This window comes from Seriola dumerili, unplaced genomic scaffold, assembly GCF_002260705.1.
Source record: "Seriola dumerili isolate Sdu_G_001 unplaced genomic scaffold, Sdu_1.0 BDQW01000081.1, whole genome shotgun sequence".
Lineage (NCBI taxonomy): Eukaryota > Metazoa > Chordata > Actinopteri > Carangiformes > Carangidae > Seriola > Seriola dumerili.
The window spans coordinates 1,393,506-1,406,446 of NW_019174336.1; the positions used below are offsets into that span (position 1 = coordinate 1,393,506).

The 12,941-nt window shown below is 41.6% G+C and overlaps 1 protein-coding gene across 1 annotated transcript in view; it reads left to right on the top strand.

Annotated features, from left to right (window-relative positions):
- The window catches only part of slc12a2 (solute carrier family 12 member 2), a 64,298-nt gene extending 53,513 nt beyond the window's left edge, over positions 1-10,785 (top strand). The window contains exons 22-27 of the mRNA XM_022744581.1: positions 2,256-2,378; positions 4,369-4,480; positions 8,056-8,142; positions 8,873-9,008; positions 9,299-9,366; positions 10,392-10,785. Coding sequence (XP_022600302.1) covers positions 2,256-2,378; positions 4,369-4,480; positions 8,056-8,142; positions 8,873-9,008; positions 9,299-9,366; positions 10,392-10,527 — 662 coding nt within the window. The 3' untranslated portion in view covers positions 10,528-10,785. The remainder of the gene's footprint in view (positions 1-2,255; positions 2,379-4,368; positions 4,481-8,055; positions 8,143-8,872; positions 9,009-9,298; positions 9,367-10,391) is intronic.
- Positions 10,786-12,941: the final 2,156 nt, after the last annotated feature.

The window sequence follows — 12,941 nt, forward strand, 5'->3', positions numbered from 1 at the left end:
CCATCTTTTCTTCTCTTTGGTGTGCTACTTCCCTCTGAAGTCATACTTTCCTTTCTTCACGCTCTCTATCTTTCTCTCTCCGTCACCTCGTTTTTCACACTATATTTTGAATTCCTCCTGACATACCGTCCCGCTCCCTGCTGTCTCTGTCTTGTGTCTCTGGCCGTCTGTCCCGTGTGTCCGGCCCGCTGGCTTCTCAGCTTCAGGGAATAACATTTAGTCTCTTCCTCTCTTCCTCCCGCTCTCTCCAGCTTGTAGCTCAAGCCTAGTCTTTGAAGCGCTGCTGTGTGTGATGGTGCCTTTGACTCAATCCAAGTCTTGAGTATTTCATGTTGCGAGTGTGTGCCAACATTTCAATTTCCTCCAAACTGTCTTCAGTCTTTCGCCTGCTGTTTCTCCTCTCTCTCTCTCTCTCTGTCTCTGATGCTGACAGTTTGTCTGTAGCTTTCTCTTCCAGGATGAAAACCTCCTCCTGTCTCCATGTTTCCAGCCCTTTCCACTAACTCCTGCTAACTCACAGCTTCTCTCCTGTTTGCTTGCTGTTCAGTATCGATGGTGTCTCCCCTGTGGTTCATTAAAGAACTCACTACACACTAGAAAAATATCCCAACTATGTCAAAATTTAACTTTTAAAAGTAAGAAAACTCATTCTTTCTCTTACTCATGAGAAGTTAAATTTAAAAGCAATAAAAATCCTCACCTCAAGCCACTCACAGGTTTTAATGCTAGAGTTATATAGGTTATAATAGTTTGGGATTTTTCATTAGTTTTTATTTGTATTTCGTTTTGACTTTGTGTGGTTGTGTTTCATTTAAACCAACTGAACATGAAGTCATCAGTGAACTGGACTGTCCAGCTGCAGCTCTGTGGCTCATCACTGAAGTTCATCAATAATACAGACTGATGTATGAAATAAACTGACAGAGACCGAAACAGAAGACATTTTCTCTGTTATTTTAGTTTATTTTAGTTTTGTAAACACACAATACAGATTCAGTTATCATTTTTTTAAAGCCTCATTTTTATTTTTATTCCATTTCACGAAAATGTTTTTTCACATCTAGTTTTCGTTGGTTGTTAGTGTAGTAAACTTGTTACAGACTTACTTGGTCTCGTATGACCAGTAGCTTATGGTGGCTAATGTCAGTTTCCACTTCTTTTTGACATTTCATTTTTAGTCCAACTCAAAATACTTAAGAATGACTTAATTCAAGTTAAAATTATTATTATTATTATTATTAAATCTTTTATTTAAACAGGTAGTCTCATTGAGATCTCTCTTCAAGAGAGACCTGTGTACAAAAATAAACATATACTGTACACATACTGTACATTATACATTTTCACATTAAAGAAAAAGCCTGTGCAAGTGTGATTGGAAATGAGTCAGTGTGCAAACATGAATGTCACAACAGCGAATTCATTTATACACATAAAAATGTAAAAATACAAAAGAAAAAAAAACATACAATAGTTTAAAGCAGCTGACATTACATTCATAACACATTCAGTTCAACTCTAAAATAAACCTGCCGATGTTTTTATACAGTGTCTGGAAGGAAATCAATCTACAAACCTCAACAGTGAAATTCCTTTGAAAGTAAAACCTGCTCTGCTGCTCTGCTCCAGGGTTGGCTTGAAGGCACAGGCTCATAACTCTGGTGCTGTCATCTTATTTTTAGATTTGTTTCTGCTCATCTTCACCTCCTGAGGATCGTTCTCAAAACATTTAATCCAAAATGCATAAAACAGAAAATGAAGAGTTCCTCAGAGTCATCAGTCTGGCTTTTTACTCCCCTGACTTTTATGCTCTAGAAAACAATTTACAAATGTAACAGACTTTTAAGTAATACAATATTTTCCTAAAACAAGTAAAACTACTGGTAAAGTATTTTTTAAATCCTCAAGTAAGGAATAAAATCCATAGTTCTAAAACTATAAATAAATCTGCAACACAGATCACAGCTGCAGCACTGAGGTTCAATGGTTTGTGATGTTAGTTTTTTTTTTTAGAATTGGTTAATATGTGTCACCATCAGTCCTTTTTCAAAATAATAGTCCTACTGTCATTCAAACACAGACATTATCCTAGAGCCACACTGAACCGTCCGTAGCTGACAAATCTACACAACCTTCACACAGTGTGGGGTCAACATGATTGTGGTTTTAGTTTTCTATCTTACCATCTAAATGAGTTTTCTTCTGTTGGTGTTGCTTGTGTGTGTGGTGGATGTGTATGATGTGTGGCTTTGCAGACAAGAGGAGTCCGACTGTGCCGCTGAACGTGTCTGACCAGAGGCTGCTGGAGGCCAGCCAGCAGTTCCAGAAGAAACAAGGGAAGGGCACCGTGGACGTCTGGTGGCTGTTTGATGATGGAGGTGAGTCGGAGAGAAAGAAATGAATCTGTTTACAGGAGATTAGTCCAAAGTTAAGTGTTATACACACACTGAAATGTTTGCCAGGCATCAGGCATTACCTGCTGTTACCGAAGTAAAAGAACTCATTTTCATGCTGCGCACATGTTTTCATTTGTGCAGTCAGAACATCACTTCAGTGTCTAAAAAGTATGAAAGCACCATAGAAAAAAAAAAACGAAGAAATTTGGCCTTAATTATTTACTTAAATACAAACCGAAATTTGTGTTGAAAAAATTAGATTTTGTCTAAAATACAATATGTACTGTGTATATTAACATTAATATTACAAAACAGATGATTTGTTTAAATGTCCAATGTGTGAACACTTTGCACATAAACATGTTAAAAACAGGAAGACACAGAATGAATCCTCAGCTCTTAGCTGTTGGATTGAGTGTGTCAGTGACGTGTTGATCAGTACTGACTGACACAGCTCATATGTTAATGTGTCATTCTTTATTGGACAGAAGGGTTTTGGCTGTTTATCAGAACAGTAAGGTGTACATATGTGAAGGAGGCCAGAGGCACGACTCGTGAGGTGTGAAGCTTCACATCTGATCGTCTTCATCACATCAGCCTCATCTCTGTTGACAGCAGAGACGCCTGCGCTCAGTGTGGTGCAGGCACAACTGATGTTTGGAGGCCAGTGCTCTGACTTGTGGCTCAGGTCTGAACTCCTGCTCTGGATCACAACTTATATGTTCTGGAGTGGAAGTCACATGAAGCATTTAACATCACCCCTGAAGGAATGAGAACAGAATGTTTTTTTTTTTAGTTGAACAGACACTTTATTATAATTTCACAAAATATTTTGTCCTGTCAAACACAAACACAGAAGAACTCAGTGCTGTAGATAAGTAAATGTAGATAGTCTGATAACCATACATCAAGTGTTCGTGGATGAGAAGCTGTTGAGGCGTTATGTCTTAGTTGTTGCACCAGTGACTCCTACTGGATGGTGAAGAGTGGACAAAAACCTGGGGATCTCCTCGTCCTATTTTATCGTCTACCCAAGTTTATACAAATGGAGGAAAGAGTCTGATGTTTAAGGCACAGCAGGTGTGTAATGTTTACATCATGGAGTTCTTCTCTGTATGTGAAACATCATCAGTCACAGTTCAAGTTCTGGTGCAGTTCAGAGTCCACATCCAGCCAAGTACAGACCGAACACCGAAGTGTTCTTGCTCCACCTCTTTTATCGAGGATGTGTCTGTGGCTGACTTGTGTGGACTTGTGGCAGAATGTGTCCCAGAATGCACTGCACGTGAACCAGCAGCAGTGGTGGAGAGTCTGAGCGTAAAGCTGACAACTTTTTTCTTTTTTCTTTATTCATTCAGTTGTGGTATTTGTTCAGGTGATCAAGTAACGATTAAGATTTCACTTTATTCACATGGCGTCTGCTCTGGCATTTTTGGAGATTTGAGGACTGTCTTGTCTCAGCAGCTCCTGATGTGACCAGATGGTCACCGTCGTCCTGGGAGAAAGTTTTATCTCTGCACTCTGTTGTTGTTGCGTTTAGATTTATCATAAAATTCGGTCTCAGAGTTTAAATCTTATATTTGCTGCTGCTCTTTTGTCTGAGAAGCTGAAATGATTTGTTGGGCAGTCTAACAGCAGTGCTGCCTCTGTGGACTCTGTGCGTTCTTACATGTACAGATCTGCCACCACATCTCAGTAGTAAACAAATAAATATATTTAACTAAAAATAAAGAGAGGCAGTAAGGGCCACATACGTTACAGATTAGATATCAAGTCTGTCTTTCACTACACTCACTGTCAGGTCTGCTCTCTACCTGAAACCGTTAGAGTTGAGATGATTTGGTCACAGTTGAATCAGGTTCAGGTGTTTTGAAGTGTGAGCTGCTGTTTCAAATGTAAACAGTCCTCCTGTCCTCAAGAGTCTGAACTTGGACCTGACTGTACTGAAAACGGCCTCTGGTCTCCCATCCAGGTCTGACCCTGCTGATCCCCTACCTGCTGACCAACAAGAAGAGGTGGAAGGACTGCAAGATCCGCGTCTTCATCGGAGGCAAGATCAACAGGATCGACCACGACCGCCGAGCGTGAGTACTGCTCCTCCTCCTCCTCCTCCTCCTCTTCATCCTCCTCCTCCTCATGCATGTGTCCACTTTCATGTGAGGTTACAGAGGAGATGTTAGATCACTTTTCCTGCCTAACCCTCACCTGCCGGCAGAGAACAGGATGAAGTCTTCTACAGCTCTGCTGCTCTTGTATTAGTATTCATTATGTTCATAGATACTGCTGTTGCTCTGTCCACCATGTTTACAGCCGGTCGTGGAGCCAGGTTCTGTGAGAGCAGCTCGTTAGCAGTGAACACAGAGCAGACATCTGCTTTCCTTTCAGCACCACACTCCTCTGCTCAGCTGCTGCTGACAGCATCACACACACACACTCACACACACACACTACAGATACAGTGTGTTCTGTTGATGTTGTGTTAGCACGTGTTTTACTTGTAAATGATCAGCAAATAAAGTTCTTGCCATTTTTCCAAGTTTTCAGATTTAGTGACTTTGGTTGACGTCTCTGGCACCATATTCAGGACACAGGGCAGGGACTCCACACTGTATAAAATGACTTATTACTCATGACCCCTATTACTCACTTATCTCTACTTGACAAACAAAACCTTTTTATGTTAGTTTAGATTTTAGCAACCATAAATACAAAAACTGACCTGACTTAGTCCTGAAATCATCTTTTCTAGGTAAAACGTATAATAATAATAATAATAATGATGAGCTGAAGAAGTAAAGAACTGTTCTGGTGGTTTTACATGAGTTAAAATTTACAACACTGATGACTAGTTAACAAACTATTCTCAGTTTCTTGAGCTTGTTTATATTAACCTTAGAAATAGCACTTGTACAAAGGCCACAAAGATGCAGCTGAAAGCACTGAAAAATTTTCAGTAAGTGGATCTTGTTCTCAAAATTCTTCCTCTGATTTCCCTCCATGATTCTGTCATTAAGATCAACTTGTCAGAGACTTGAAAGCACCTGAGGACAGGTAATTCTCCTGAGTGACTGTGTCACTGTCATGTGGTCTGTGGTGCATTCAAGGACCCTGAATGATAATTTAACAAGAAGTAAAAGTGAAGTTTCAAATCTCGTAAAATGATTTTTATGGTGTTATGAACTGAGAGTATTGACTGTCTGGAGAGAGAAATGAGAGAAGAATATAAAATGTTGTTGAAAGTGGTCACTAATGTAAATTATACTTTGTGGTTAATAAGTGAAAACAGAAGGAACCCACCAGTGTGGAGGAAGAAGACGCTGATGTTTGGAACAACAACAGATGATGTGAACATGGTCTCTCTGTGTTTGTTCCTCAGAGCCAAAACACTCATTTCCTTGTTATTGTGGGAAGAAGTCTCATTACTTGATTATATAACTCTCTCGATATGAAGACACCATTCCCTTCCACTTTAACTCTCTTCAGAAATGAGTTTCTATGTTTGCTATCTATTATTAAAGGAGAAGTTCAACATGTTTCCTTTCTGTGGATGAGCTGGAGTCAGAAGCTGGTTAGCTTAGCTTAGCATGACAACTGGAAACAGCTAGCTGATATCTCTACAGTTGATGAACATGCTGTGTGTTGTTTATGTGACTGTGAATGAACAGTTATGCCTATTATGTGTGTATGCTTAGTTCTGACAAACACACACCCAGTACCTCTGTCTCCAGCTGTTGCCTGGGTTACCAGATACAGTCGCTATGCTTACTGGGCAAGTCCAACCAAAAATAAAACACGTCAAACTGTCAGCTTTTTTTTCAGGTTAGCTTTTTCCTCTGCCTCCAGTATTTATGCTAAGCTAACTTAACCATATGCTGACTCCAGCTCTGTACATGAGACTGATAAATGAGCCTGTTTCCCAAAATGTTGCACTGCTCCTTTAAAGATGGAACGTTTCAAATATGATCTTTATCTGCATCAACCTGAACCTTCATGACAGAAACAGCACAGAAGCATCTGTCACCCTCTGCTGCTAATACACACGCTCTCTTACACACACACACACACACACACACACACACGCACACACACACACACACACACGCACACACACACACACACACACGCACACACATACACACACACACTTTCTCTCTCTCTTTTCCCCCCACTCTAACTGTCTCTCATTGTCTCCTACAGCTGCCTCCTACTTCCTTTTGTTGGATAAAATTAGCTTGGTGCTAGCAGCCGAGGCTTTTATCTCAGCGTGCACTTTGAAATCCCCTTTGTGTTTGCTGCAAAACTACAGACTGTCCATTTCAACGGATTCAATGTTTCCCTGTCAAACATGCACAGACTCACACAGTATGTCTTCACCAACAGGCAGATTTAATGCTGTGTGTTTTTTGATCTCTGCAGTAATCACAAATTGATCAAATTGATCTTCGTGTGAATAATCTGATATCGACTTTACAGTCTCCTGTGGACGTGTGGGGCTGTAACCTTGTGTGACCAGCCTCCTCGTGCTACGAGATCTGGTCATGCGAGAGACAAAAACATGGCAGACGCAGCTCCTCTGAAGGCAGATGTGAGGCTGTATTTTCTAATTTAAAAACAGTAAAGATGGAGAAGAGCCGGACAAAAGAAAAGTCATGTGCAAGAAGAAGCCGATAGAAGAAGACCCTGTGTGCAGCTGTTCACGCTGTAGCTATACCAGCGTATGTTAGCAAGGCACAGTACTGACTGCTAAACTGTGGGTCATGTCAAATAAAAGTGCATTAATATAACATCTTGTAATGTAAATATTGATATTTATGCCTCTGCACCAGTGACAGTCAGAAATGGAGCCAAATTGTTTTCAGGTTGTCCGTCCGTCAGTCCGGCTCGTTCTCATGGACACGATATCTCAGTAACACCTTGATGGAACTTCTTCAGATTTGGCACAAACATTCATTTGGACTCAGTGATTTACTGATTAGAGGTTAGGTGAAAGGTCAAAGGTCACTGTGACCTCACAAAACAGGTTTTCGGCCATAACTCTATGAATTTAACTCAAATGTCCATAAGGATAAAATGAAGTGATGACATTTTATATCCCAAAGGTCAAAAAAACACACATACAGCAACCAGGAGGAGGTGATTCTTGTTAATAATGCAGCAGATCAGAGGAGAAACGTACAGCTTTACTTCTCTGAGAAGCTCATTCAGTAGGTTGTTGTTGTTGTTACTGAACCAAATCAGGACCTTGTGAATTGGAATTAAATTGATTCAGGAAATCAGGAGCAAAACCCAGGCCCATGCGCTGGCTCCTGTACAGATTCAAACTGTGCTGGTACGAGGAACATGGCAGAGATACAACAGCTGGAACCTGCTATGGTCTAAAGCTCTCCACACCTGACAGATGATGCTTTCAGGCTCTTTCTTTGAAGTTGAGCATAGAGGAAATGACTCTCATACACAGAATGCCACAGTAAACCCTCTCCCACCTGCCCCCGTCCTCCCAGAGACTCCACGATCAAACAGATCTTTAAAGCGGAGTCTTCTGCCTCTCAGGACGACTCGCTGCTCTTATCTCTGTCCTCAGCTCCTGGGATCGAAAATCTCTTCCAGCTGGTTTCCTGTATTTACTTGAAAGCTCTTTGTTTTTGCGCTCTCTGTGCAGGATGGCCACTCTGCTGAGCAAGTTCAGGATAGACTTCTCTGACATCACTGTGCTGGGAGACATAAACACCAAGCCCAAGAAGGAGCAGTAAGTCCTCTTCAATAACCTTCAAACAGCAAAGCTTTTCTACCAGCTCAGTCATGTTTTACCTGTCATTCCTACACATGCTCAACTCAGTCTAATGCACCTTTCTACAGCACTGATTCCATCCCTACAACAGCAGAGTCACTGATTCAGTCCCATTGTGTCTGATTTGTCATTTTTCAAACCGTTGTTAAGCCACTGTCAGTAAAATCTCTCTTCCTGCAGATGTTTCACATTAAAAGCCTGTTAACAGGGAGGGACTAGGACCACTGAGTCAATGGAGGCTTTTAACTTGAAACCAAACTGCAGAAAGTGTTGACTTTCAGTCATGGTAACTTAATAGTGTTAGATAAAGCTGCAAAGTCAAAGCAACTGACTTCGCAGTTGACTGACTTTGTTTAGTGAGAAGAGAAAGTGAGAGCAGCAGAGTAGTAACTATGACATCACTCTGTTGTTGTCAAATCAAATCTATTCATAAAGCACAATGTAAAAAAACAGCAGCAGCCAATCAAAGTGCTGCACAAAGACAAGATCAATAAATGAAATCACAAAATAAAATGTCAGCAGGACACTGTTGTTAAAGGTTATTCACTTAAAGTTACATTATGATTTAAGTTTTATGGAGTTCCACCTTTTTCCGTCCGTCATTATAATCATTAACTACTGTGGTCGATTCAGGATCATAGACCTGGATTCCTCCTTCCTCACTGACCATGTCTCTGTTGCTGTGCAGCGTGACGGCCTTCGAGGAGTTGATCGAGCCGTACCGGCTGAAGGAGGACGACATGGAGCAGGAGGCGGCTGAGAGGCTAAAGAACAGTGAACCGTGGAGGATCACAGACAACGAGCTGGAGCTGTACCGCGCCAAGGTCAGCACCTCCTACTCACTCTGTCTCACTGTAACTCACTGTATCAGTCTGTTTTAACTTCACCAGTTTGAACACTGTGTCAGTGCTGAACAAAGGTCCATATGATCACATCTATCAAAGCCTTCGCAGCAGCAGAAAATGTCAGGGGAGTGAATGTGTTTCTGGTTCACTGCAGTCAGAGTGAAACACTGTGAGCTGGTCTGCAGCTCAGTGCTGCGGCAGCTTGTGATAATCATCTGGTAAGTCGATACCTGAGTGTTTGAACCTGTGTTTGTTTGTTTCGTCTTCAGACTAATCGTCAGATCAGACTCAACGAGCTACTGAAGGAGCACTCGAGCACAGCCAACCTCATCGTCATGTAAGCTGCACGTGTGTGTGTGTGTGTGTGTGTATGTGTGCGTGTGTGTGTGTGTTGTTAGTGTAACAGTTTCAGTAACAGTAGTTGTGTTTTACTCTGCTCTGCTGATGTTTCATCTTTACTTGAAATGACCTTCAGTCACCTCAGGACAGGAAGTTCTCAAACAAAAACAACTTGTTGGCTGAAGCTTCTGTTTGAATGGAGGAGTGTTTGAGGGGCTGTTCTTTTGTAGCATCAACATCGCTGCTCCTCTGGTCTGGAGAGTGTTGAGACACGTGAAAAGACAGATGGATTCAAAACTTCCATGTGATCAGAGCTGGATGATGTGACTTCGAATCAATATCATGATTATTTCAAACTTTTACCTGCATTATGATTAATGATCTATCACATTGGTGCTTATCGGTCTTGAGCCGTGCTCTTCATATTCAGCAGTGTGATTGTGACTATTGTGTCATTATCTATGTTGCATTCACCACTGTCTGGCAGTCATGACTGATAAGAACCAATCATGACGTGAGGCAGGAGTCTGCCTCATATATTTAACATTTTGGGAAACTATATTCATCTTATTCCAGTCGGTATCTCAGTCCAAGGAAATTAAAGGCTGGCCCGACTTCATATAGAAAGAACCGGCAAACTGCTCAACATGACACACTTCTATGTATGTTGCTAACGTACGTCGAGACGTAACCAGGAAGTGGATGGGGGGGGGTTTGTAGGGGGGACGGTGTTTGCTTTTCCAATAATGGTTGGAAAATAAAATCAGATTAAGGGCCCGGCTCTACTCTGTAGTGTGGACACCAGGAGCAAACGTGGTAGTGTGTATGTAGCCTGGTATTGGGACAGAGCCAGTCTCTCCAGACATGTTATCATGCTCTTATTTTGTTAACAAACAGGGTTTTATGGAAACATTTATTTCTCCAAATATACAACACATGATTAGTTTTGGGTTCAGTACGTATCAAATGATTTAGATGAAAGCAGCCACACTGACGATCACCCTCTACTCTTCCTCTGTGCAGGAGCCTGCCGCTGGCCAGGAAGGGCGCCGTGTCCAGCGCTCTCTACATGGCCTGGCTGGAGGTGTTGTCTAAGGACCTGCCGCCCATCCTGCTGGTGCGCGGCAACCACCAGAGCGTCCTCACCTTCTACTCTTAAACGCACACGCAGAGGAAAATCAAGTTTTTAAATCTCACATCCCCTGTCTGCCTCTGGGTGCAGACACACACACACACACACACACACACACACACACATACACACACACACATCCATCCCATTTCCAGTCGACACCTCAAGGTGCAGCACATAAACTTCAGAGACGGTTAAAACACACACACAGCCACTGATGGAAATAACGCTGGTTATGTTAGTAAAGATGAAGGAAGAGATATGGGTTGAGATGTGTAAATGCTCTACAAGTAATGGAGGAATGTCAGGGTTGGGTTGGGGTGGGTGAGGGTTGTGACGTTGCCCACTCTGCTCCTTTCTTTCACTTCTTTCCAAGATGTCTGGGTTTTTCTCCTGTAGCTCCAGTTTCTTCTAATTTTACTCAGCAAGAAATTCAGTTTTGTCAAAGTTGATTTCTCTCAGGCTCCAGACCAGTCGTGCACAAAGTTCACGTTGTCGTCCTCATGAATATCTTGATGTCATACTTGTTGAGTTAGTTGGACCAGTCGTTGTGTTTGTGATGCAGCAATAATCACCCTGTTGTTTTCCTTAAGTCCTGAGATAGAACCATGCAGAATGCTTTGCAACACCTTCTAAAGCCTTATGGATGTGCCTTCCAGTTGAATCAGAAGAAATAATCTCTATCCAGATTGACAATAGTACCTATTATATTGGTGGATAATAGTTAGTTTTATTGAGTTTTTAATGTGATTCCTTCATAGTTGGAGCGTTGTGTTAATGCCGGTGGATTGCATGGATTTAATGAAGGGTCTCCACTTGATTGCAGACTTTCTCTGTCGTTTCTACTTTACCCGAATCAACATGTTTATTTTGGGCCATAGCATTTAAATTTTAGTCAAATTTTGGGGTCTTCCTTTTTAGAGCTGGTAAATATTTACACCTCAGCTACTTGATAGAGACACAATTTATCTTTTAGGCACAGCGCCTAAAAAATTGTACATGGGTCTTAAATTTAAGATCTTTTTTTTTTTTTTGGGAACTTAGTTTTTCTCGAGCCTCGTCAGGCGTTAAGCTAACTCTCCCATGTAGCTGCTGATTGACTGAATTACGTGTTTCTTTGTGTTTCTGTGTCTATGTTCTTTCCCTGTGAAGAAATCACTCGACCCAACAAGCTAGTTAAAACCTTGCCTTAATGCTACAACTATTAACAATTGTCACGAGTTCCTTTCCTCTTATAAGCCATACTGGCTGGACGGTTTGTGGGTCAATTCAGACGATAACAATCCAATAGTAACGTGTTAGAAGTGTTTCAGCACAGCGGTCTTCTGTACTGTATATGCATCTCAATTTTCTTCCCATAGTCCAGCTGCAGGGGTCTGTTAGAGCGCTGCCTGCAGGCCTGCGTGTTGCTGGTGAGGTGGTCGGTGGCCTGTGTGGCTGTATGATAGACGCTGGTCTCCCACTCCCACTAAGAGAGAATGAATGACGTGCAGGCTTCCCCCTGGAAGACTTGCTAATAGGAAGAATGTGACATGAGAATGTGTCCAGGCTGAGTAAAGCTTTACCTCTATGCATATGAGCTTGTGTTTCATCAGTACTTGTAATAAAAGTCCGTCGCTCCTTTTCGTGAACGGATCCTCTCCCCTCGGTCCATTTAAAGGGGCACGTCTTTGCTTGAATCATTTCTCTGAACAGCACTGGCACTGTGGCTCCAGTAGAAGCCACATCGATCATTTCACAGTTTGAATCACTGATGTTCTGAACAGCTCAAATGTATTTTCGGATAACCACATAGCTCTGATGTAACTACCCTGATTTAAAAGCTGGTTTCTGCTGTTACTGATCTGCAGCTGCTGCTTTCTGGAGAAGTAAAGTTACGTTTATTTTGAAGGTGTGTTCAGACTGAATGTGTCACTACTGCTTATGAAATCAATGCAAAGATGCAAATGGAGGCAAAGACACATTTGCTTGAGTTTAAATGTTTCGGTATGAAGAAAGATCCTGAGGTTTCATTTCATGAGGAGAAACAAAACAAAAGGAGATGAGTCTCTGTAAAAACTATTGAAACAACAACACGACACAAAGATGAGTGTTCAGTCTGAACACGCCTTGAGTTCACTTTAACTTCCCTCATTAATGTTCTTTTTGCCCTGAGAAATCAAGAGTCCATTTGAACAGTGGACAACCTGAGGGGGTCGGTGTGAGCAGGATGAGGTTTTCCTCCCTGTCCAGTTCAACTGTTAAACTGTTCAGCCTAGAACTGGGGATTATTGATTATCGATCAGAAACTGCCACAAAACTGATGGAATAAAACAAGGTTCTTTTTATTTGTAATCCACATCTTTTCCCTCAGAAACAGTTTTAGCATTTAGCTCGTTACTTTAATGTATCCTGTCTCTTACTGTATGCAACTTCAGAAGAGGAATGTGACACAATGCTTA